The sequence below is a fragment of the Passer domesticus genome, chromosome 8, assembly GCF_036417665.1.
Source record: "Passer domesticus isolate bPasDom1 chromosome 8, bPasDom1.hap1, whole genome shotgun sequence".
In the NCBI taxonomy this organism is placed as follows: Eukaryota; Metazoa; Chordata; class Aves; order Passeriformes; family Passeridae; genus Passer; species Passer domesticus.
Genome location: NC_087481.1, coordinates 47075552 through 47100998, shown reverse-complemented (window position 1 = coordinate 47100998; position 25447 = coordinate 47075552). Strand labels below are relative to the sequence as shown.

Here is a 25447-nt window from a genome sequence, read left to right as displayed (position 1 = left end):
TGTGGCCTCGATCATTAGCTAACACTTGCTGTGCCTCAGTTCCCTTATCCCTACGAGGACCAAGCCTGTCAGAATCCAAAAAGCATTCGGACGGGCTGTCAGGCACATGGTGGGGTTGTCATGTGCACGGCCAGGAGTTGACTGTGGGTCTCCTCCGACTCAGGATACGCAATGATTCTAGAGAAACTAGTACCGCTTCTGGGCCCCTTCTGGGGAGGATGTTAGCAGTCCCACAGCTTTTTACTTGTGCCAGCTTGGAGCACGAAAATGGGCCAGCAGTTCCGAGATTTACTCCTTTGCTTGATAAGAACAGTACACGAGGTTCCACGTTTCAGCTGCTTTCCTGACTTTCAGGCACGACCACCAGGAGGTCAGAACACATCCGAGAAGCAAGATGAGCGCATTTCCTCTCCGTCCGCCGTGCCCTCGGTCCCACACCATCTGGGAAGCTAATGGGGGAGCCGAGGGGGAGATCACACAGCTCGCTGCCGCCCGCCGGGGCACGGCTCGGCTCCTAGGGCTGGCGGGGGTGGCCTGAAGGAGGAGGGAAGCAGCGCAGCAGAGCAGCGGCAGCCCGGGCGGGGCGGCTCCTGCCCCTGGCCGCGCCGAGCCGACAGCGCCGGTGTGCGCGGAGCGCCCGGAGCGGGGCCGCCGACCCGGCCCGGCCCGGCCCGGCCCGGTGAGTCTGTCCGGGGCCGCGAGGACCCGGGGGCTGCGGGGGATGCGGGTCGGGACGGAGCGGCCGTGCGGGCTGCCCGCGGCGGGTCGCGTCGGTGTGGCTGTCCCCGGGCTCTCCTGGCGGGGTAACTTTTGTTTTGTGCGGGTTCTCCGTCCCGGTGGGTGCCGGATACAGGCGGGGTCGGGCCCCTGGGAGGGGGTACTGCGCCCACCAAAGTTCCTGCAGAGCTCTGGGCATCCCTCTCCCTGCAGCCCCTCGGGACTCGGGAGTGAACGGAGACCTCTCGGCCATCGCCCTTTGCCGGTGACACAGCCCGTGGTGTCCTGGGGCCAGCGCTGACCTCGGACATGTACAGTCCGTAGAAAATGCATCACTGAGCCTCGCTGCGTGTTCAGTGTTACGCGGCATGGGTTTAAAACTTCTTTCTTCTGGGATACACAGCATCTCACTTAAGAGCACAGAGAGAAGGAGTGAAGCTTTCAGTGGAGCTGGAGGGATACTTTCAGTAGAGCTGCTCTTCATGTGTGTGGGCATGTTTGTGAAGGTGGCCAGCAGGTATTTGTAGCTCAAAGCAGAGTGAGCCAGGACTGTGGTACTGGAGGTGACTGGGCTGTAAAACTGATGTGCAGAACGCGAGCCTTACTGGCCTTTGCGTCTTCAGCTTGGCAGTTTCCCACTGAAGCAGTTCTCTTGGGAACTGCCATGCTAAAATCCTTCAGGAAAATAGGACATGTTGCTGTTGGCTTCTTTATGTGGTCAGGCAAGATGAGCAGTGTCTCTGAGTGAACATTACTATTCATATGCTTTTAATGAGGGCTGTAGGTCTCGCCCATAGCCCATGCATGCCCTTCAGGCTCAAGTGTCTGCCATGAGCTGCCAGGCAAGGACCTGAGCTACCATGAAAGCAGCACTTGGACAGGAGAGCCGCTGTAGTGCAGCCTATCATGTTGTGTGAGGATTTTTAGTATGGTTTGCTGATGGTGGTAATGCTCTTCTGCAGTTCTGGCTAAAGTGATTCTGGCCATCTTCATAGCCATCTGCTTTTAAAATCAGATTTTCCTTAGTGTAAGTGAAAGGGGTTCTCTCAGCCCTCAAACAAAAGTAGAGCATACAAATTAGGAATAAAAGCTTCAAGCCTTCTCTTCAACTTTGTTTTCAGCACAATAGATGCTTCATGCTGCTTTTACATGGGAACTGCACATATTAAGTATGATTGCCACAGATGTGGAGAAAGGTGAATTGATTTCTAAATTCAGAGAACCAGAGTACTGGGACCAGTTCATAGGGTTTCTTGGCTCCCAGCTGTAGATCATACTATTTTTTGCTTGCATGACTTGTGTGTACAGGACTCAGTGATCTATCTGTTTCCAGTGGCGCTGGCAAGGAAGAAGCATCCTGTGCACACCAAAGGCACTTAACTTATTTATCAAGAGCTCAGGTGGTGGCCCCTCACCTGTCTTCCTCTTTTTGTTGCTTGGAACATTACTATAAATTTAGAACCCTTTTTTTTTTTTTTCTCCTTTCCTTTCCTTTCCTTTCCTTTCCTTTCCTTTCCTTTCCTTTCCTTTCCTTTCCTTTCCTTTCCTTTCCTTTCCTTTCCTTTCCTTTCCTTTCCTTTCCTTTCCTTTCCTTTCCTTTCCTTTCCTTTCCTTTCCTTTCCTTTCCTTTCCTTTCCTTTCCTTTCCTTTCCTTTCCTTTTTTTAACACTTATTTTTCCCCCTCAAGTTAGATTAAATAGCCCTGGTCAGGGACTGAAGAATTTGGTTTTCCTGGATAATTGTTTTGGGCCATCTGATGACTAGGGCAGCCAAAAGCTGCATGTATTGCTCCTGTTTTGTTTTTTTGTTGGTGCTATCCATGGCAATAAAGGCTCCTGGGTGTCTCTGCATGATGTCTCAGAAGGATGCCAATGCTTGTGATTCTTCTTGCATGGCAATGACTAACATGGGAAAGGAACCTGATCCACAGAAACCTAACACTGGTGTTTCACAAGCTGATCTCACTAATTTCTGACTTTGTTTTTTTAAGTAAAAATCTATGGTTTTCCAAAGGACAATTTTAGTCTGGCTTTTACAACTGTCTATCTGTTGGCTGTGGTTTCAGTACCCTGGGCTTGCCTGCAAATGAATTAACACAGAATATGAGCTCCAAGAAGAGCCTGCACGAGTCTCCCTGCTGCCCTGTGCTGTCCTGTCCTGCTCACTCTGCTTTGTGGAATTGCAATTGCAATCTATAGCAATGGTGCAATGGAAAAGGAAGCTGAAAAAAGCTTCTGGGTTGTTCCTTTAGATCCCCTTTAAAAAGGACTGTTGGGTGGGCCAGCTTTTTCTCTCCCAAGTGTTATTACAATCCATTTATACTGGGGAAAAAGCAGGTTTGCTGCCAGGCAGCATATTTTCCATCGGCACTTGTAATTGTTGGGCGGCGGAGAGAGGTAGAGACTCTGGTTTCCAGGCTGGAGGGAGAGAACGTGGCCGGGGTGTGCACTGGGCATCATTGTCATGTGCCCAACCATGAATTCCAGGTTTTGCAGGGATGTGGGCTCAGCTGTGTAAGCAAAACCTTCTGCCCGATCGCTCCTTGGGGCGGGCAGGGAGGCAGGTGGCCAACCTTCAATCAGCTTGAGGGATGGAGAGCTGGCCTGGGGTGCAGCTGCAGCAGGACTCTTTTTTTAGCTTGCTTATTCTTACACACACACACGTGGGCCATGCCAAGCTGGCTGAGCCACCTTGACCAGCAGCAAAACAAACAGGTTTTACTGCCATGACCCAAAGGCCAGATCAGCTGCTGAGCTTTACTGGAGCAGGGACAGCTTTCATTTCTGTCAAGGAGAGGAGGCTCTCATATAGGGCTGGCTAAAAACGAACATTGTGCTGGGCTGCTCAGACTTCCTCATGGAAGCAGTGTTAAGAAGGCTTATGCAAGAAAAGGAGGTGATTTGAGGTAGCCAGCATTGCTTGACTGAGGGCAGATCATGCCTGACCAATCTGATGGCCTTCTATGATGGAGTAACTGCAATGTTTGGTGAGAGAAGGCAGATTAATGTAATATACGTAGACTTCTATAAGACCTTTGACGTGATTCCATATGATATCCTTATCTCCAAATTGGAGAGAATGAATTGGGAGGGTTGACTGTTCATTTGATAAGGATTTGGCTGGATGGATGCATCCAGAAAGTTGTGATCATAAGCTCTCTGTCCAGATGAGAGCCAGTCATGTCCTTCAGGAACTGGTGTCCTTAATACCTGCATCAGTGGCATAGTGAGATTTAATGCCCCCTCAGCAGCTTTGCAGATGACACACACCTGAGTGGTGCTGTTGGCACAACAGAGGGAAGGGATGGCATCCAGGGAGGCCTGGACAGGCTTGAGAGGTGGGCCCACAGGAGTCTCAGGAAGTTCAACACAGCCAAGTGTAAGATGTTGCACGTGGTTTGGGGCAACCCCAAATATGAGGACAGTCTGGGAGAACTCACTGAGAGCAGCCCTGTGGAGAATGACTTGGGGTCTCTCTGAATGAAAAACTGGACCAATGCAGCAATGTGTGCCCACAGCCCAGAAAGCCAAACGTGTCCTGGGCTGCATCCGAAGCAGCATGGCCAGCAGGTCGAGGGAGGGGGTTCTGCCTCTCTACTCCATTCTGCTGAGACTCTACCCACAGAGCTGCATCCATCTCTGGGGTTCTCAGAACAGGAAGGACATGGAACTCTTAGAGCAGGTATAAAGGAGGCCACAAAGATGATCACAGTGCTGCAGCACCTCTCCTATCAAAACAGGCTGAGAGAGTTGTTCAGCCTGCAGGTTTTGGAGAGACATCATTTTGGCCTTCCAGACTTTGACTAACCCATAAGGCTTAGTCAAGGTCTCTCCAACATCTATAAACAAAGTTGAGGGAGACCCTACCTTAAAGTTTCTCTTTTGAGATGTAAAATTTTTCTTAACAAGTGAATTGTGTGTCCCATAGCAGCAGCTCCTGCCCAACATTTAATAGCTCCTTTCCTCTAAGCAGACACACCTGCTCTACCTCACTGGCCCTGAGCCACCAGGAGACCAGACATTGCAGGCCCTGAGGGTTTACAAATATCCACTGGGATATTACAGTGCAGATCCAGACCTTTGGGGCTTGGGGCTTTCTCCTGTGTTCAGCAGTCTGTGCTGCTGCTGGTGATGTTGTGGCACACCAGCTAAGCAGACGCACCAGCAGCCCTGCAAAGATGGGAGGGCTGGGCAGAGCCCATTTGCCCAATTTGGCCTCACAGTGGAAGATGGAAACAGAGAAGTGAAACTGTACACACTGTCTGGTCAAAGCAGGTACGTGGGAGGGAGTAAACTGAAAGAGTTCAAGAGAGCAAGGATGCGTCAACCTAATGCTGAGCCCTTAAAATGGGCTTCAAGCTCAGCTCAGCCCACACTGATCGTCTCATCAGGCTTTGGACGAGGACAGTGGGAAGTGGTGGTAGCTGGAAATGTGGGTGGTGCATTCCTCCTCCCCAACCCATTTGTGTGCAGCTGGGGAAGAGGAATGTCTCTGTTGTCTGCCTGCAACCAGCTTTGGTCTTCTCCTCCTCCTGGTTGTTTCCTGTTGCATATAAAATTTCTTCACTTCTCTATCCTAAAATATTGTAGTTTGTGTTTTGTGGTTCTGCGTTTCACATCTTCCTGTGCTCTTACCCTTGCTTCCTGCCTCTTCTGTTTTCTGTTTCTCCCATTAGCTCTGTAAACCCAACTCCCCGAGCAAGTATTTCTACCTTACAAGCTGCTTACAGAAGCTAGATGCCTTTTCTAGACAAACCAATCCCAGACAAAACTGTCCCAGCCCTTGCACTTATGCAGCTGCTCATTTGACCCTAATCCTCTTTAAAAGGAGAGTGCTGGTGGTGAGGATGGAGTCAGAGGAGGGAAGTCCTTGCTTGCCGACACCCATGGGAGAAGCAGCATTTTAACTCTTCCCTGATCACTTCAAATGGATTATTCCTGGTCTCTTGAGCTTTTATGATCATTTTCTTAGGTACGGGGGTGAGTTAATCTCTCTTTTAATCAATCCGTAATTTAGATAACTGCCTTATGTACCCGTCTTCTGCCTGCACTTCCTCATTCATTCTCTTTGTGCTTTGCAGACTTCCTGGCTGTGCTTCAGTGGCGGGTGACTGAATTTAGTCTTCTCTGCATCACGGTGATAGTAGTAATGTGAAGTTTAATGAGCACCTGCAAAGCTGTGTAGCAGGTAAGTGCTCCAGGGGTCATTCTTCCTTCCAGATTTGATGTGATTTAAAAAAGCTTCTTGATGGGCTCTCACTAGGACATCTTGAGCCTTGCAGCAGAATGCTGAAAGGAAATTGGTGTGGCTCATATTTTAGAAATGTTCCCAGCAGTGAGGTACAGACAGCTTCATGCAAAGCTAAAGTAGCAACGTTGTGAAGGTTTAATTTGGAAATGGCTTCAGTGTGGAGTATCAGTGTTAAAAGCCTCTCGCTTTTGGACTTTAAATATAAAATTGGTCTTACCTGACTGCTTGGTACAGTTGGGATCTAGTCAGAGAGTGATGGCAGAGGGGAACCGAAGGGTCCAAAGCTTTGCTGACATCAGTTACTGATGCATTTTCTGCTGCGGAGGAGAACTTGCCAGGAGTACCTTACCCAGACTGGGAAAGTACTGGAATTCCCCTCTTCTAAGTGTTAGAGGGAGAGCAGATGCCTGGAAGTGCCTGGACAACTTCCAGATGATCAAGGGTGACAGCAGAGACAGACAAAGGGAAATAGTACTTTGACAAGCCAGCGAAATGTAGTTTTCATGTTTGTATGAAAACCCCTAAACACTGAAAGGAGAACTGGGTGAAACCAAGATGTCTGGCAGTGCTGCTCTGCAAGTGTGTGACAGGAGGCTCTATGGGTAGCAGTGGTGGGAGGGCAAGAACTGGAGCTGATGACAGAGGGAGCTGCCAGAGCAGCACTCCTGGCTGCCACAACGTCCTGCTACAGCTCAGGGTACCTGTTAGCTCATGCACTCCACGTGATTTTTTTTTTTTTTTTTACTTATTTATTCTGGGTCTGTGTTGGGTGGTGTCTGTCCCCTTTTTCCCATCACAGAGTTCAAACAGCTGCTCTGCTCTAGCAAAGCTCAGCTCAGAGTTCCCTGGCATGCTCCTCCAGCCAGCCCCGATCAAAGCTGTGAGAGCTGGCCCACTGCCATTCTCCTGTGTGTAAATGAAACTCTCTTTTTCCTTTCCATTCACCATGTTTCATTATTATCCCTCCTCCAGAGGCAGGTTTTTCTGGCTGATCTAGCACATTATTTGTATCAGCAATATTTGCCTCAAGGCAGAGATGCTTTTTCAGCAGTTATACAGAAAACATCTGATGCATCCACTGCCATATATGCGGCTCAGAAAAACCAAGCATGGTGTTGGCAAGGATGAGGACCATTGCAGCCAGCTGTTGCAGCATTTAAACCCTGCTAGGCACAGTCTCCAACTCACTGGGTTATTCTGGTTGCCTGGCAAAGGAAAACTGTTACTGTTCCTTCACTTCTGAAACCAGGGGAAGAGCACGTAGAGAAGGTTCTTGTGCCTGGGCAGGAAAAGGGACATGAGTTATAGGGTGTCAGCTGAGCCACCTGTACAACCAACTCATCTTTCCCTGGGTTGCCTCTGGGGATGGTGGGTGCTTTCAGTTGAAAAGTAGAGTTTGTGGTAAGACCCAGAAAAACCAATGTAAATTGGCTTGAGAATGCCTTGCTTTCAGCTCTTCCAAGTTGCAGAGGGTTTGGTGGTGAGTACCTGATGAGGAATGGGAACAAATGGTTCCCACGCTGTTTGCAAGGAGGTAGAGTAGCTCCCTAAGACAAGATAACACCTGCCTGTGCCAGGATCCCTGCAGGGATCCAAACTGCTTGTTTTGGAGAAAGCACATGCAGTGATAAGGAGACTTTCCTGCAGGTAGGGGCAGCTAAGCAGTAGTCTAGACTGCCTTGGGAGGCAGAGATTTGCTGGAAGCTTTTCAGAACAAAGTAAACAGAGACTTGCCAGAAATCATCGAGGCACAGTGTAAGCCATGCATGTAGGCAGAGGGAATAAACTCTATTGCTTTTTCAGACCTCTTTTTCCTCTTATTTTTTAAGCCCTTGTAGAGTGTTAGCATGTACCAGAGGCAGAGCTAAGGAGATGTTCTCAGGCTTAAAATGTCACACTTGATATTCACACTATAATGCTTCTCAGAGGGGCTTGGTGTTCTGTATCTGCACCCAGAATGCTTCGATCCTAATCTGCTTCCTGCTGGATGTTCAGGTGACTTACTACCACTGGTTTTACAGGAGAATTTGATTTCTAAAGCCCTCTGGGGATTTAGCAACCAAATATGTTGGTACTATTGGAAATGTGAGGGAAAATACTTGAAGTTCTGGCAGCACACAGACACCTCTGCACTGCAGATTGCAACTCGTTCATGATAATTAAAACTTGCCCTTATCTTCCAGTCTTGCTGGGGCAAGAATGGAAGGGATGTCTTTATTTTGGGTAGCTGGAATCCATCAATTGACCCTCCCCTCCTGTAACACACAATGACACAAATTATCTGGCACAACAGGTGACTTAAGGACAGAGCTCTAGTGTGGTCTCACCTAGTGAGCTACTTTGCTCAGCTCCCACCTAGCTATGCTCAGTCTAAGAATCATGGCCATGCTCTTCTGCAGCCAAAATCAAAGCATGGTCTGAAGGTGCTTGGATTGTGTTTATCCCACCTTCCTGTTGACTCATAGCTGCATCGTGCTCTTGGAATAGGTGCAGGGTTATGATCTCACTCTGACAGAGTTACAGACAGAAATGTTGGCTGAAAGGGATGTGTTTGTGTGCTAAGTCATCCACAACACGTGTTCTCAGCTCAGCCTTGTATTTGCTGCTAGTCCTGGACACTTTGGGTCTCCCATGTGGAGCTGGAGACTCTGCTCCTTGCTGAGCTCCTTGCCTGCTGCAGCAGAGGGGTTTTGTGCCTGTGAGCAGGGGCCCCACAGCTCTGACTCACAGTTCCCATTACGATGTAACTTAGCCTTTGAGTGAGCCGAGAGGCTGTCCCTTGGCTTTCAAACAAAGCCTGCTTTGTTTTGTTGTGCTTAGGGTATAAAGCAAGCAACCGTATGTGCTCACCCCACACATCCCAAATGAAAACCACGTGGCTTCACAACAATAATATATGTGTGTTTGATATTTCTGCTGCAGCACTGCAAGTTACATCGCTCCTTTCCCCTTGAGTCTTTTTAGAGTTTTTCTTCCCAGCATTCAGTTTACAAATTCTTCAGCAAAACAAAGAGCTTAGAAATGTTTCATTTTCTTGGTAAAGAGGGGACTGACTGAGCAGAGAGCACATGAAAATTATTAGCTATGAGTGCATGTAGCAATAGCCTGTCTCTGAGTCATTCCCTTGGGTGAAAATGGCTCTGGATTGGTGGCTATGGGTGCTGAAAGGATGAACTTCATGGAAATATTGTATGGAAGTGGGGCAGTTTGTTTTCTTGTATGACTTTTCTTTCTTCTGCTGCTTTTTATTTATTCAAACTCATTTTAAAGAGCAGGATTAGCCAGAAGTACTCTGCAGCCAACATATTTTTGTGCATGCGTCTGCCTTGGCAGTTTTTAAGTTTATGGCAAGTGAGCCAAGATTGGGATTTCTGATTCCCAAAGCATTTGTCTTGTTTCTCCTGATCTTTTCTAGAGTCACTAGGTAATGAAGGAAGAGGATTTGATTCTTCCTCAGAGGCTGTGTGCAATGCACAGTGTCTCTGCTTAGATCAGGGAGTCATCTTGGTGAGGGGCAAGGAAATGGGGCAATGCAGTAAAAGTGCTCTTGTTCTCTCTTCCTTCCACACCCTCTACCCATCCCTGCAGGGGTTTTCACAGTTGGTTGGGCTGTGTTTTGTTTTTTAGTTTATTTAAAGAAGGATATTGTGTTTAAAAAAAAAAAAAAAGATCTGGAATTTCAGGCAACAGAATAAAGCATTGCTTTTGATTTGTGTGGTGACGCTTTGGCAACAATAGTCAGCTTTTAAATACAGTTCTTTCCCTATTGTTTGAATACAAACAGCAGTGACTAGTTAGCAAAACAATGGTCCAATATCACACAAACCTTCAATCCCATCCAGTGGGTTTGGGTCCTGTTTAAGCAGATACTTGGGCCTGCAGTTTTCCTGATCTATGAGTGTGGCTTTGTAACTGAGTCCAGACTCTGATGGAGTAGAAGATCTCAGATCACCCAAATTCCCAACCCAAGATGGTAAGTTCTTTTTGCTGTGTTTTTGTTCAGTGTCTCAGTGTGGAAGTGTCTGGTGACTGCTGTGCTTTCTACTGTCTGTAATATGTAAGTGCTCATTGTTCATGACTGAAATAGGACTGAAATTTCACATGTAAAATGAGGAGGAGCCACACTGCTCTGCGAGTCATGTCTGAGCCCTGCCCACATCCACATGTGCTCTTCTGAGATGTGCTGGAGTGCTGTATCCCTGCTAGGAAATCAACTTTCTAATAATGCTTCCACCAATTATTTTAATACCAAAGCATTTGCTCCAGTGGGTGCACGATTAAGTGGAATGTACAAGGATGCATATGCTTACCACAGGATGAGGAGAGCCAGAGTAACCACTGCCTGATTTAACACTGGTGTGGGGTTTTTCCACCTTGCTGAGAATTAAGTGGAGAAAAGGAGGGCAGATTTAAACAACTGACCTCTTTCTCTACTCACCACCTCTCCCTGAGGGACTGCCAGGTGGGATCCGTGAGCCATGGCTGCCTCACGGGCAAGGAGCTGTTGTGTGGCTGAAGGGGTCACAGCCAGAGCAGGGCCCAGCATGAACCAGATGGAGGCCAGAGAGGATCTGTGCAGTGACAAACAAACAAACAAACAAACAAACAAAAAAAAAAAACCACAACAAAATATCCCAAAACCAACAAAACCTACAAAAGTTTGGTCTACTCCAGTTGTTTTCCTCACTATTAACAGACAAAAGCAAACAAAATTTATATGGCTTAAAAACACAAGCTGTTCCTGGCTGTGGTCCTACTACAACAGCTCAATCTGTGGGTGGGAGTCACATACACACTTCCTACCTTTGCCCTCCTGCCCCTCCTGCAGCCAACACTATGTTCCAATTTGTAAAACTCTTTCTTGGCCATATCAGAGGGAACCCGAGGCACTCCACAGATTGCATATGTCCTGCTTGCTGACAGGAGCTGAGCTGGCTTGCATAGTCAAAAAGCAATAAAAACACATTCAGGCAATGAGCAGGATGCTGAGTAGCACACTCCTCGTGCTGCTGGCTGTCTCGGTCTCCATGGGCACCCCCTCTTGGGTCCAGCCTTGCACAGAGTAAACAGTGAGTGCTTTGGGGACATGACGTGTCCCTGTGTTATTCATTAGTCATTAAAGCTGCCTTTAATAGTGGCTTCTGGCTCCTGGGGCAGAAAGAGGATCATGTTTTGATTAGTGGCATGTTTTGATTAGTGGCACGATACCTGTAGATACTGAGAAACAATGACTTAGAAATGGGCCAAATAAATCTCCACTTGATGATAAAACTGAAAATCTAACATGTGCCCACATCTCTTTGGGTTTTGGAAAAGAGCCCTAGAAGGAAAATAGCTCCCTTTGAGTCAGGAAAAATACTTTGTACTGTCCAGGCTGGATGAGGAGGACTGTGGGATTTTATGGCAAGAGCTTGTAAATGCACCTGTGTACAGTGAAAGCTGAGGCAGACTGGGAGTACCTCTGAACATCCTGAGTGCTACTGTAAGAAGAAAACAAAGAATCCACCCACAGTGGGCACTGGGATGTTAGGTGGTTCAAACTGCAGCAAGGGAGACTTGACAAGGCTTGAGAAAAAGCTTCCTGATGGCAAAGGCAGCACATGACTGGAAGACAGGAGAGAGACTGCCTGTCTTTCCAAGCTCTCCTCTGCTTGGAGAGAAGCTGACAAAGTCTCTCGTTTGGACCTGGGGCTGCACAGCAGTATCTGCTTCCAGAGCACTCTCAGTGCCCTTCACGTGCTTATTCCCCCCAGATCCGCCTGCCCGTGGGAAGGGAGGGCTATCTAGTCCTGTACACAGGATGAGCATCAGCATTTCCTTGGAAATACCTGATCTGGTGACCCCCAGGAGGAAAATATTGTTTCCGAAGGTGCACAGCAGAGCTGTTGGGCAGGATGTCCGACGCGGGCTGCGCGACTGACCCCGTTGGCACTGCAGCAGGCCCGGGACAGGATGTCCACGGATATTACGAAAGGCTCATGTTCTCAGTCAAACAGCAGAACAATAGCTGTCAGGCAAGTGGCCTTGTCCAACTGCTGTGCTGTGGCCAAGCAGCTAAGGTGGGGTGTGGCTTCCAGGCATGGTTTGGAAGGCAGTTGTTCTGCCATATCTGACTGCCGTAGTCCTGTGCAGGCCAGGTGGCTTGTTCTGGTTTTAAATGTGGTTCTGTTACCAGTCTCAACATCCAGGCCCCTGCATGTATTGTACCAATACATGCCAGTCTACCAATACCTCATGTGTTGGTGCATTTGGTCCTTCCCCACTTGAGGCTTTGGTAGAGAGCCAAAGACAGAGCCCAATCTCACCTGTCTGTCCTGAACCAACTGTGATGGTGCTGGCAGCTGGAATTCAGTACTTTTCTCTGTAGCACTAATTTAATGCTGAAAAACAAGTCAGAACATGAGTTAAGAGCTGCTGTGGCTGGCACTGTTCTGTCCCAGTTGACATCTCATCCCACTGATGTCCTGCACACAGCTTAATTCATAATGGCTGAAAGAACAGCACAAGTTGGTGCTGCTCAGGCTCTGAATTAGATTTTTATCCCTTATTTTCCTGTCTGGGCTGTGTGTGCTGCAGCTGACAGTGCTCAGGAGATGGGAGAGCAAGAGCCTATCCTGGGTGCTCTGTGGATGTGTGGATGTGGGGTTGTCTAAGAAACTGCATCTGTCCAGGATTTTGACTGACATGCATCTCTGTAATTCCCACTTCTCTGTCATTATGCAAGTTTCTTACAAATCAAAGCTTGCAGTCCCCGCTGAGAGAAACTATGATTTCTTTCAGTGGCAGCTGGATCATATCTGTGAATACCTGCAGAGGTGGCAGTGATACTTGCAAATTGGAGAAGAATGTGGTGCATTACTAAGGGCTTTCAGCAAGCTTTTTTTCTTTACCAGACCTTCATATATGCAGCAGAAACTTTTTTCAGACTAAACACTCAAAGGCCAAAAGGTAATTTGTTCACTGTTGTACAGCAAGAGAAGGAATCAGAGAGCTCCCAGAAGTTCAGCCATGAGGAAGCACGGCTGGGCTGGGCCCGAAACCCCTCAGACTGAGGTTCACATCTTCCCAGTAGGAAAGTCCCAATTGCAGATTTAGTGCCTGGTTTGACTTGTTAATCTCTGCAGTCAAAACAAGTAGCAGAGTCCTTTCCAAACCTGAAGGACCTTCCCAAAAAGAGTCAGAAATCATATTTGTTCCCATGAAAATTCTGGTTTCAAAAATTTGGCAGCTTTCAATGAAAAAAGCCTCCCAACCAGCTGTATTTTCTATCATCTACTTGAAATGCTCTTTTCTTGCAGCCTACCAAGGCAAAACACAATGTAGCAGCCACCTATTCACTGCCTTTTGTGTCAGCCAGATTGCAGGAAGCAATCGAGTGTGTTGTAAGTGATGTCTTGGCATGTTTCAGTGAAATACTGAACTGCACTCAGTGGCTTGACTTGGGTTTTTCCAATTTAAGAATCAAAGCTTCAGCTCACTCCTGCCTAGTTTATTGCTGAACACCAGCCAGAGCATGTTTTGCTTACTGTGATTCAAAAATTAGAGAAATAAAATGGCTTAAAAAGTAAAGGTGCATGAAGAATTCTGGAGTAAAGAAAGTTCACTTAATGAAAGGGAAATACTTTCCCTTGTCTTCAGAGAAGGTGGAGGGCTGTCTGGGCTCAGAGCACATGAGCAGCCTGCAGAGGCAAGCTGCAAGCTGCCATCTCTTTCTTTCCTTTGCCAGGCTGAGCAGGAGGGAAAAGGTTCTGAAGCTGCTGTGGAAAAGGATGTGAGGAAGGCTTAGGGTCATCAGAAATTAAGCACATGTAGCTGGAAGGGACAGGACATTGTTATAACTTTGAGCATCATCATCTCCATGCTGCCCCTCAGGGAAATCAATTCCCCGTGGCAGGGTGGCTTGGGAAGGGGCACACATTGCCATAGGGCAGCAGCTGCTTCAGGCTGGTCCACACAAACTCTGTATGAGCTCTGTGATGCTTCCGGGTGAGGAGGAGAAGCTGAAGGTGGAGCTGCTGCTGCCTGGCTCTGTGAAGGCTTCTTCCTGTGCTGCTTCCCTTTCCTTATGCTGTGCTACCTGGAACTGTGCTCCAGGCAAGCCAAACATCAGTAAATTGTGCAGCAAAGGGCTTTCAGGTCAGTTAGGGTGAGAGCTGGCCTCCTCCTGCCTGTGGCTTCCTGGCACCATCCTGAACTGCACGACAGCAGCATTATCATTCCTCTTCCTCTCTTGGGGCTTCCTGCATCATCTCTGGAGCTGGTCAGGATCCTCCAGCTGGGGAGGCAGCTTCAGGTTTGAAAGGATGAGACCCAGCCTGCCTGGGAGCTGAGGGTGGAGGGCTGTGGGTGCTCTTGGTGGACCCTTTGAACATACCACGTGCTGCAGGATGCAGCTGATTGTTTGTAATCAGGCAACAGAGTGATCAGCTGTTTTATCTCTCTGAAACCTCACTCCCAGCTGGAGGGTGGGATGGTGTCTGCCCCCTCACTTCCCAGGGTTGTGCAGAGTGGTCATTAACCTTAAACTTGGTGAAGCCCCTAGTCACTACAGCAGTCAGTGCCACAGAAAAGCCCAAAAGGAAACAGATTCTAGTGGCAGAGGCAGGTTTGAACAAGCAGCATCACATGCTGGGCAGTAAGCAGAGACAGCTTCACATCAAGACAGTGAGGTTTCACATACCCTGGCCCTTCTTCATTTCCCAAGCAGCTTTCTTTGGTCTTCCTGCACCTTTCCCTGCTTTGTGCCCACGAGAGAAACAAGGGGTCTCTGCATTCTCACCTGGCCCAGGGAGCAGAGCAAGGGCTGCTGTGGCTGCTGGCAGGAGTGGCCTACCTGTGGCCACAGCACTCTCTAGATTGTCTTTGGAGCCCCAGCACTGCCAAGGAGGGTCTACAGAAGGTAGGTAGGATGTGGCCTAAGTCCAGATGTTGTTTATACTCCAAATGGGAAAAACTGTCAGGGTGAGAAATTCAGAAAAGGTTGCAGATTGCTTTGAGAAGTTGCTATTTTAAAGCTTACAAATACCTTTTATTCTCCACCCCCTCCCCATATTTGAAATGTTGCTACATTTGATGCGTAGATTGAAAAATTGTCATTTCTCTTTCTTAGTTTCAAGCTTGGAAAGCTTTGGACTCTATCCCTCTTCCCCACACAAAAGCTGTCTCAGCCTGAGCAGGCATAAATATTTTTATCAGACTTAAATAGCTTGGGCTGAAGTTAAAAGCAAGGGAAAAGAGCAGCCTTTGTTATGGGGAATGCTGGAGCGCCGTAGCAGGCAGTGCTACTGGTTTCACCTGTATTATTGAGTCTTTCATATTAGCCAGGAAAGCTGTGTCTGAGAGGTGTGGGAATGCTCTGCCCTTCCACCCTGGCTGCTGCCAAGGGCAGGCTCCACTGACTTTGGCCACTGAGCAGCATTGACCTTAAGCCTTAATTGAGGTTAATGTTTGGCTTCATTTTCTGGAGTCAGTAGCTGCAGTAGCAAAAGGGCAGTTTTGACCAGCAGAACTTGCTCTGGGCTGAACACAGACATGCCTCTTGCCAATCAATGTGATCTGAAGATTTTATCACTTCCAGTTTCCAGAGGCTGATGCCTGTAGCGCTTGCTGAGGGAAGAGGTTGCTGCAAAATGAGCTGGGCTATCCTAGAATGTCAGTGTGACCCGGAGTGAATTCAGCTGAGCCAGCCACTGATGGACCTGGGGCTGTCTGCCCTAACCCCTGCTGCTAGCAGAGCTTTGTGACAGATAACCTGTGGCAGCAGTGTGCCCATGAGCAGCTGGGCATGAGAAAGAAGACTCTAAGGAAGCTGACTTCTTTCAGCCTTACACACCTCAGAAGGAAAGTGGTAACAGTAAAACATTTAATCTGCAGGGGCAGTGGTCTAGCAGAGCAGAGCAGAGCAGTGATGTCATCCTGGTCAAGACTGCAAGAAGGAGGCATCTGGCCCCTGGCCATGTTATTTTTAAGCTTGGAAGGCACACGTGATCTGCAAGAGGGTAGCACTAAGGAAAGGAACTCACCAGCACTTCCTGCCCTGCCCCAGCAAACTGATAAAGCCCTTTGCAATGCAGGGCGACCCCAGTTTATTTTTAAAATGTGGCCAGGCATGGAGTTCACAGAATAACTGGTACACCCAGATTTGGGCATTAATTCAGCTTTAATTCATTGCATGATGAATTAAAGAGTTAATGTAAATGTAAAAAAGGACAAGATAGGGCCACAAACTATTTCCAGAGCAATGTCTGCATAAGAACATTCATCTATGCATGTGTATGGGATCTGAAAAAAAGGTAGCTGGTAAATGTTACACAGGGAGGGGCATGGAGCATTATCCTGAGCACCGTGTGAATTTTCTTGCTGCTTGAACAATGCATCTCAATCCTGTTCCCTTCCCTTGTTATTCCAGTCCCAGCCCTCTCATAAGCAAAGATAATTGTGTGCTGAAGGATACAGTTCCCATGTACAGTAACTGCTCACACTGAGGAAATCCAGATTCCTGCAATCAAAACCAGCAGTTTGTTGTGCAGTTACAATAACAAGGTCCACTGGGGTGGATCTATCTTTATTGTGTGCCCTGTGGAGGTATAAATGAGATTGCCAGAGATATTTTCCTTCTTGCCCAGATGCTGGGACAGCAGGATTGCTGTGGCACCAAAACATGCTGGGTTCAAGCCAGGAAGGAGCTATTCCAGAGTATGGGAATAACAGCCCTAAGCCCCTGGAGCACACAGAGTGCCTCACCGTCTCTTGCTTCTATGTGAAACAGATTCATTCCCACAGCAGAGTTACTTAGGAATGAGATTGCTATTTCTGGTCTGATTGATGAAGTATGTTATTGGTAGACTTTATTTCTGTAACAGAAACCCATCTCTCTCAAGCACTTTTGAGGCATTAAAGCAGCTGTCCTAAATTTCCCAGCTGGAAGAAATGTCCCTACTTGTCCATCTTGTTCTTCTGATCTTCCTGTGCTAGGACTGAGAGGTGATTTTGCTAGAAAAGGGGACTGGTGAGCTTCCAACATCACAGCAATGGATGACAACCTCAGACTGTACTGCCCTGAGCAGGCACTTGGGCTCTTGATAGTGATGCCAGCCCTCCAGAAACAGAAATGCCAGCTGGGAGGAGACAGCCCAGGCCTCTAGGAGGCTTTGTCACCACAAGGCAGAGACCCTGGAAATGGGGCCATGTCCCCAGATGGCTTAGGTCAGAGCCATGGTGTTTACTAATGTCCTCCACAGGTCAGTAGTCTAGTAAGCACCAAAAATAAGGAGCCTGGTGCTTTTAGAACCACTGGGCTGAAGGAAACACTTTCCATTTTAGCAGAGTCTCTGTCTGTGCCCTTTTTCTGGGAACTGCGATCATGAGGCATCCTGGGGGCCAGGAGGGTTTTCCACAGCCTCATCCTGATGGTGCTGAAAGGCAGGAGGAGCTTTGCGTGTAATGCCTGCTTAGAAGCACAAAATTCTGCAGGCTTGTTCCCACCCAGGTGCAGCTCACCAGCAGGGCAGTAAAGGTTGCCCCGATCCAGGCAGGCTGTGTGGGTTCCCAGACATGCTTAACATGGAACGTAACCAGGACAGACCTGCCTATGCCACTGCCACATCTGAAATATTAACTTTATCTTGAGGAAAAGCAGTGCTCATCTCCAGTCCTGCTTTCATACGGCTGGGAAGGTTCTGCCTGCTTATTTCTTTCCTTTTCTGTCCAGGGAATTTTAAAGGAGAGGCAAAGGAAGGACGTGCCCTCCCATACTGTCCAACAACATCGTAGTGGGTTGACAGCAGGAAGTGCCTTCAGAGCTGTTTTTCGAAGTTCATTTGATAAGAGCCACTTTCATCCTCACCATCAGCTGATAAAGCCTCTTTGGGAAGCTGGTTGATAACTTGCAGAAATGGGTGTGCACTTAGTGGTTTCTAGATTCAAGCTTTTTTTCCTGGGCTGGAAAGGATGTCAAAGTTCTTTTTGCATTGGGGAGTCTCTTTCATTTTTGCTCCTGAGGGAATATATTCCAAATCATGGGTTATTTCACCTTTCTTTCTCTTCCAGGGAAGGAACTGCCATGCCCGTGGGACTCTTCCGGGTGTGCCTACTGGTGATTACAGCTATTGTCAACCACCCGCTCTTCTTCCCTAAGGAGAATGGCACCGTCCCCGAGAACACAGAAGAAATCATCCAGAAGATGAAGGAGCGGGAGGAGAGCCTGCGGCTGGAGCAGTTGCGCTTGGAGCAGGAAATTGCAGACCAGGAAGCCACACAGAAGGCTCTGGAAAAGGCTGCAGTGGTAGTGGAGGAAAGCAAAGAGGAGACGGTCCGATGGGATATGTGGACTGCCCTCTCCATGGTCATCTTCCTGCTGATTGAGCTCTGGAGGCAGGATTTCCAGGAAGGGAATTGGCAGGACATAGGAGGAGAAGAGGATGACATGGCAGTCCTGGGGAAAGCGTTTAAAGGAGTGGCCTTGCCTGACAAGGCTGTCCTGGCCAGCTTCTATGAGAAGCGTATCCTGGGTACCACTGGAGACATGGCCAGGATGCGGGAGATGGTGGAAGGCTTTGCAGATGACCTGCTGGAGGCCTTGAGGAGCGTTTGTAACCGGGATGCTGACATGGAAGTGGAAGATTGCATGGGCGTGGGGAGCATGTATGAGAACTGGAGAGTGCGTAAACCCTTTGTCTGTGATCTGATAGTGCCTTTTGCTCCCCCAGAGCCTTACTGCTTTCGCTGCCAGACCTGGTGCTCTGGTGACTCTTTTCCCCCAGATGAACAAGGTTATGGCACTATCAAGGTGTGCAGGGCAGATGAGGATGAGACAGGTTGCATCTGTGACAAGACTAAACTAGGGGAAGATATGCTGTGCCTCCTCCATAGCCAGGTCAGTAGTACCAGGCCCACCAGTGAGATGGAAGACCTCCTGTGCTTCAAAAATACTCAATATCTGGATGCTGACCAAGTCATGAAGTGGTTCCAGATTGCTGTCACCAAGGCCTGGAACAGAATCTCCCACAAATATGAATTTGACCTTTCGTTCAGCCTCCTGGACTCACCAGGAGCCCTGAAGATAAAATTTAAATCGGGGAAGTCGATTGCCTTCAACCTCACCCCTGTGGTGCAGTATGAGAACTCTGACGTTTACTTCATCTCCCACTTCCCTTGGAGCAGCCTGGCAGCAGACGTCCCCTCCAGCACCCACTGGTTTCTCACTTTTGCAGTTTATGAGAGGAGGTTCATCCAGCTGGTCTCCAAAACACTGCCTGCCAATGCCTGCCACGTCAGTTGTCTTCAGATCCTTTCCTTCCTCCATGGGAAGCAGTGCAGCCTCACAGGTCCCAGCGGGCTCACCAACTACCACCTGAAGACAGTGCTGCTGCATCTCCTGCAGGCTCGTCCCAGCCAGGACTGGGCCCCAGAAAAGCTGGAGGCCCGCCTACAGGACATGCTGAAATTCCTAGAGAAATGTTTGCATGAAAAAAAGCTTTATCACTTCTTTATTGGCAATGGGAAGGTACCAGCAGAGCTGGGTTTCCCCATCATATTTCAGAGGGCTGAGCCTCTCAACCTTTTCCGTCCCTTTGTGCTCCGCAGGGACATTTACAGGAAGATGGTGGACACGTTCCACGAGATGCTCAGGAACATGTCAGCACTGATAAATGAGTACACGGTGCACATTCCCCTTGCACACACCAATGGGATCCGTAAGGAGCCCCTTTAACCAAAGCCAAACTCTGAGCACAAGTCCAGAGGGCAACTTTCTGAAGCCTTCTGGAGACAACTGACTTTGTCAATAGAGCTTCTTGTCTGGAGCTGAACCAGTCCTGGGCCATGGTTCCTGCTGAAAGGAAGAGCTTGGGGGGGAGAATAGGGAGAAACTGGAAGATGTGGTGGTGAAGTAGGTTTCTGTTCCACTGCTGTGCTTGGTTTTATGCAGCTAAGAATATTTTTTTTCTATTGTGCCTCAGTCATGCTACAGCAGTGGCGAGCAACAAATATAAGTAATTTATTCAGATGCCTGCAATGCAAATGGGGGTGGGGGTGTGATGGTGGCCAAATACTTGATTTCCTTCAGAAGGGTTAGATAAGAACAGGGTGGAGGAATCAAATACAGGATTTTGGGATCAAAGGAGCCTGTCTGTTTGCAGACAGCAGGAGCTCTTTCACCAGTGGGAAGTGCAACATAAGTCTACATGCTGGTGTGGAGAGGAGGAGGGTCATACACAAGATCTGGACTGGATGGAGATCCTTAAAGCATACCTTCAAAAGGGAACTGTAGTTAAAAAGAAGAAGAAGAAGAAAAAAAAAAAGCCTTCTCGATTGGACTTGCAGCAGTAACTTAAATGGCTTGTCCTGTCCTTCAAAAATACCCCTGTACATTTTTTTCTCCTATGGGAGGATGTAGCAGAGCAGGGTTTGTATCTTCAGACCATTTAATTCAAGTCTTCCATGGTAACATGGCTAGTGATTTATATTCCTGCCCATTTTGTATGGACTGATGAACAGGAACCTTTATTATCTTAGCTAAAAGAAACACCACTACTGGGTTCTGATATTTTGGGTTGTTTGTTTTCCTTCCTTGGGGCACTAAGGTGTGAGAACAGCCTAGAGAGAAAGAAAAAGCAGGGCTTGAACTATATCAGCTTTTAAGGTCCCTTCCAGTCTAAACTGCTCTGATTCTATGACTGCTGTAAGTTTTGCTTTCATAAAAGAAGCAGTTTTCCAAAATTATCCTGTAATGAAGCCAATCTCAGAAGTCTGGTAGCAGGAGTGAACAATCACCCTCCAAATGAGATTGTGACTCTCTGCACATGGTTTTAATTAGGCCAAGGCCAGCAGGAGGGAGAAGGAAGAGATGAAAAAGATGCACATGTAGTAGATCTGGGCAGTGCTGCTTGCAGCTGCTTTATGATCCATGTCGCATCCCTTCTGCTCCACATATGCAGGCAAAAGCTACTTTATACATTCTCCTCAATCTTTTTAAAGACTGCTGCTCTGAGGACCTGCACTAGTAAACTGTAATTTGCTGAGCTGGGAGTGCAAAGGAGGAGAGCTGCTGCAGGCTTTCAGGCCAGGGGAGAGTCTTGAGGTGTGTGCTAAAACAAAAATCAAAACACTGCAGAAATGGAAATGCCTGAAATCCCACAGGAAGTATGTTAGTGCTGTGCCAGTGGGCTGCCCAGCCCCAGAAGGTGGCTTTGCTGAAGGAAAGGACTCAGGAGATCCTCATTCTCCTGTGTGGGTTCCAAACCAGGACCCCAGTGCATAATTGCTTTATGCTAGTCCCAGAAGCCTGGCCTCCAGTGCTAGGGGGCCTTTCCTACCATTTTCTCACACTAGGATTTCCTGCAAAGTTTTACACTAGGGCTTCTCTTAATCCTGTTTACAAGAGGGTGGTTGTTCTGTGAGGTAAGACCCATCAGGGATGCTTCTACCATCACTCCACAGGTCCCTTTTTATCAATCCTCTCTATCACATCAGAGAGAAGATTCAATCCTGTATCACCGCTGGGAACAGCACACAGCATGAAGCTTGTTATCCAGTCTTATCCAGTTTATTAAGGACATAGACATGTCCTCTTGTCTCTTTTCCTGGTAAAAACCGTTTCACCACCTCATTGGTGTCTGTTCTTCTCTGTCCTGCCACCACTGAGGGACACTTCACACACAGAGGCAGAGAAAGCTGTAACTCCTGTCTCCACACCTGGTTTGTAAGAAAGCACAGATGGTGACAGAGCTATGCCCAAAGTGCTGCCTCCCTTGGCTTTTATTACCACAGGTAGTTAAGTAAGGTCTCTGAACAGAAAGGAAAGGGTAGGTAGGAGTGAGGGAGAAGAGGCTGGTGGGTAGTGACAGTAGGAAAAAGTCTTGGATCATCAGTGCTTGCTTCAGCATCCTTGGTGATGAGTTTCTGGGAGACTGCCAGGAGAGCTACAGAGCAGGACTAATTGCTGACGCTAACAAGTGCTGTAAATCCCTGGCTTTCCTTAGTACAGCCAAGAAGGCTTTCTCCAAGAGGAAAGAGAGCAGGAGCAATCTCAAGGGCCATGGCAAGCAGGTAGTGACAAGCAGAGGTACAGGGAGGGTGGGTCAGTACTGGAGCCTGGAGGCTACCTCAGAAGCTGTGTGAGTCATGTGCAAACCCAGGTGATTTGCCATTTTTACCTGCCCAGGTTTACTGCAAAGTGCCTGTAGCAGACCCAGCTTTACTTGGACTGCTGGCAGGCAGGTCACGCTGGAGCAGTTGTGGTTGAAGTTGCTTCTAAATGTGCTCCCAGCCCAGCCAGAGAGAAATTAGAATTTCTCTGCCATTTCCTGTCAGGAGTCTAAATTTAGACTGTCCAAAGAACAGAAACAAATTTGTGACCCAGGTCTCTCAGGAAATGACATTCAGAGTTGAAAAAAATAACTTTTATATAAGGTTGAGCAGGAGGACCATGAGAAGAAAAGGCTGTTGAACAGAATAAGGTAACTCCCCTATTAAAATGTCAGAACAAAGCTTTGCAAACCAGTTGCAAAGGGCTTGTAAACGTGCCCAAACTCGCCTTTACACAGCCCCAAGCACTGCTGCTCAGACTCAAAGGGAACCTGAACTGATAAGTGGATTGAATCTTTTGTTCTTTGTTTTCTGTACTTGTATGCCTGTTCTCTCTTATGCCCAAACTGACCCTGAAGTATTCCCATGGGGTTTAGTTGAACAGAAGCTGGAGCCGAATCAAGTAATTTATGGATTTGTTTCCACTGAAAGCAAATTGCTTGGCTTAGTTTTCCTACATGCAATATGCTCATTTTTCCCTGAGCACTTTTGAAGTGATCTGGTCTGTGCATTTAGGCTGTGAGGGGACTCACTCATACCTGTTGGGGGGAAATATTATCTGTGATTATAAGCTGTGCTCCAGTCAGCCTCAGAGTGGAGATCTTCCTTGCAAACCAAAGGTACAGACATGTCCCATCAGAGGAGAGGCTGGTACACAGTGTTTCTTTGGACCACACATTTGCCATGGTACAAGGAGGCCATGATGTGAAGCACATCATTCCTTGGACTTCCTTGTCTCTTCTGGATCAAATCTTTGCCCATCAAATACTAGCCTATTAGTAAAAGCCCATGCTCACATTTCACAAAATAAGGTTTATAAGACAATTCAGTTCCATCAGCTGCCAGCCAGTAAAAATGTCCTAAAATGTTTTAATGTTGCCCATGGGCAGTTCTGCCTTGATTGATATCTGGGTGAGTAATCATAGGAAGCAGCTTTTAAGGATGGGAGTAGAAGTGAGATTTTGTGGTTTAAAGTGAAAAATGTTCTTTTAAAACCAAACTGCTTATGGCACCTGGGTAACAGACATCTCTTTGGCAATGCCTGTGTCTCTGTGAGACATCCTAAGGAAAGGCAAACAGCCTGTCCTGGACTCTCAATATAGTTCTTGCCATTTGCTAACCAGGTGAATTCAACACATGAACTCCAAGTGCCTTCCACTGGTTTCCAACCACTCCCTGAGCCCTCAGCTTGTGGTTTTAATATTTTATTACAGGCTCTGTCAAAGCAATGGAATTAGTGGTGAGTTGATAGCAACCACTGATCTACAGCATAGCCTCAGGAGCCATTTGCCCTTAGAAAATGTCTTGGTCTAAGGTTATTATTGCTGTGCAGGAGCTGAATGTCTTCTAAGGGGCGGTGTTGGGTGTTCACTGTTAAGCAGCCACAGAAAAGAGTTTCTCTCTTTCCAAGCTGATCTGTATACAGGTATATACAGGGGTATAAAGATGTAGTTTAGCAAAATGATCTAAAAATTTATCCAGTATTCAAGCAGCAGGATTGTGTGTTTGTTCACCAGCCATTTTTAATGCAATGTCTTTGCAGTGTTTTCTCTGTGGTGAAGAAATGAGACTTTAGGCACCTGTAACAGCTTTGCTGCTGCTCAGGGAGGAGTTGACTCTCATAGGACCCTACCTGGTAAACAGCTTTATTTATTACTTGTCTTTTTTTAGAATTGGGGGCATCTGTGTGTAACGTGTTAGCTCAGAAGCAAAACTAGTACAGAGATGAATCTTGGCAATGCAGCCAAGATGGGCAGTAACATCAGAACTCTCCAGACTAAGGTCTTCCTTGATGGACAATGCTGTACTTAAACCGCTGCTTCTATAGCAGGACACTGTTGAATTTGTATAGATCTTCTCATGCAGCTTTATTTATAATAAAGGAAGTCTTGTACAAAATCTAAATGAGCATGAAGTCTCTTTTGTTTCCAGCTCCCTGCAAAATGTTTCTAAGAGAGCAGAAGGAAGGAGTGGGGGTGTTTCCAGTGTGATCCCAGCACAGTGAGCCCAGCAGCAAGAATCCCTGGAGAAATGATTCCAGAATAAACTGCAACATGAACATAAAGTGGGATAGCTATTCCAGAATAATGCCAGGGATGTCATTCTTCTTGAGGATATGAATCCACAGGAAATCAAAGTAATTATTCTGAATATGTCTGCTCAAAAACACCCTTTTGTGGCAAGTCCTAAATAATGCTGATAGATTTTGCCCTTATGGGCTGAACGAGAAATCTGAATTTCCATTTCACCCAGAGGAATCCTTTTACCTGCTTATTTTATGGGTATCCACAGCCAAGTTCAGCAACCACCCACATCCAGCTTAACTCCTTTGCCTGGTTTAAGGGAATGGCACCTCCTTGTTTATATTCTAATATGCTCTGGCTCTGGAAGCACACCCAGAGCTATAATATATATTAATATATTAATTTGTATAATAAAAGCACCACTGTTCCCTTAGCAAAATGTCTTCCAGCCCCACAGAATGCCCTGCATGCCTTTAATAACTCTGCCTTCCAGTGCTCACTGGGGCTGAATCACCACTGTTAGGTCTGAGAAGCAGCTGGCTTGAGAGCTGCAGCCCAAATCTACTTAGCCAGAAGTTAGAATGTCCCAGGGTCAACCACACACTGCTGGAAGGGGAATTCTGTAGCCCAGGATCATCAGCAATCTTGGTTTGGTGTGGCTTTGTTAAAACAAAAAACCCAAACCAACAAAAATAAACCCATCTTGCTTCAAAGCTATCTGACTAGCTCAGCAACATTTTCTCCATTGAGCTCTTGATTTTCTAGAACACTTTTTTTCCTTTGCCTCAATTTACTGCTTCAGTGTTGCTGTGGAACATAAAGGGTAACTTCCCTAAAATAATCCTTTTTCAGAAGGGCATTTGGCAGATTTTTGAACCATGCCATGACCATTATTGCAGTATTATCTGTCATAGAGTAAGCAGAGCAGAAAGAGAAAGCCACCCACTAGAGATTGGTTTTTAGCTTAAAAATTTATCTAATGACTTTTTATCACTCATTGGGTAGCTGTAAGCAAAGACACAATCTCCTTTATTTCAAGCAGGCAGAAATACCTGTGCTATAAAAAAAAAAATAGCAAAGCAACCTCAGAGGATATGGCAACTCACAAGCATGCTAACATGAATTCAGTGAGGTACCAGCAGGGATCAGAC

The 25447-nt window shown here is 47.3% G+C and overlaps 1 protein-coding gene across 5 annotated transcripts; it reads left to right on the top strand.

Annotated features, from left to right (window-relative positions):
- Positions 1-215: 215 nt before the first annotated feature.
- ITPRIP (inositol 1,4,5-trisphosphate receptor interacting protein) lies at positions 216-24451 on the top strand. 5 transcript variants are annotated; one of them, XR_010367533.1, is made up of 5 exons: positions 790-5688; positions 5798-5904; positions 18016-21551; positions 23816-23908; positions 24205-24451. XR_010367533.1 is itself a non-coding variant. In XM_064431237.1 (3 exons), the coding sequence occupies exon 3, from the start codon at positions 18029-18031 to the stop codon at positions 19676-19678; it is 1650 nt and encodes a 549-aa protein (XP_064287307.1). In that variant the 5' UTR covers positions 216-679; positions 5798-5904; positions 18016-18028; the 3' UTR covers positions 19679-24177. The 5 variants fall into 5 exon arrangements, 3 of the variants coding, with proteins under 3 accessions (XP_064287307.1, XP_064287306.1, XP_064287308.1); XR_010367532.1 differs by lacking the exon at positions 24205-24451 and having other exon boundaries at positions 23816-24177; XM_064431237.1 differs by lacking the exons at positions 790-5688; positions 24205-24451 and adding an exon at positions 216-679 and having other exon boundaries at positions 18016-24177.
- Positions 24452-25447: the final 996 nt, after the last annotated feature.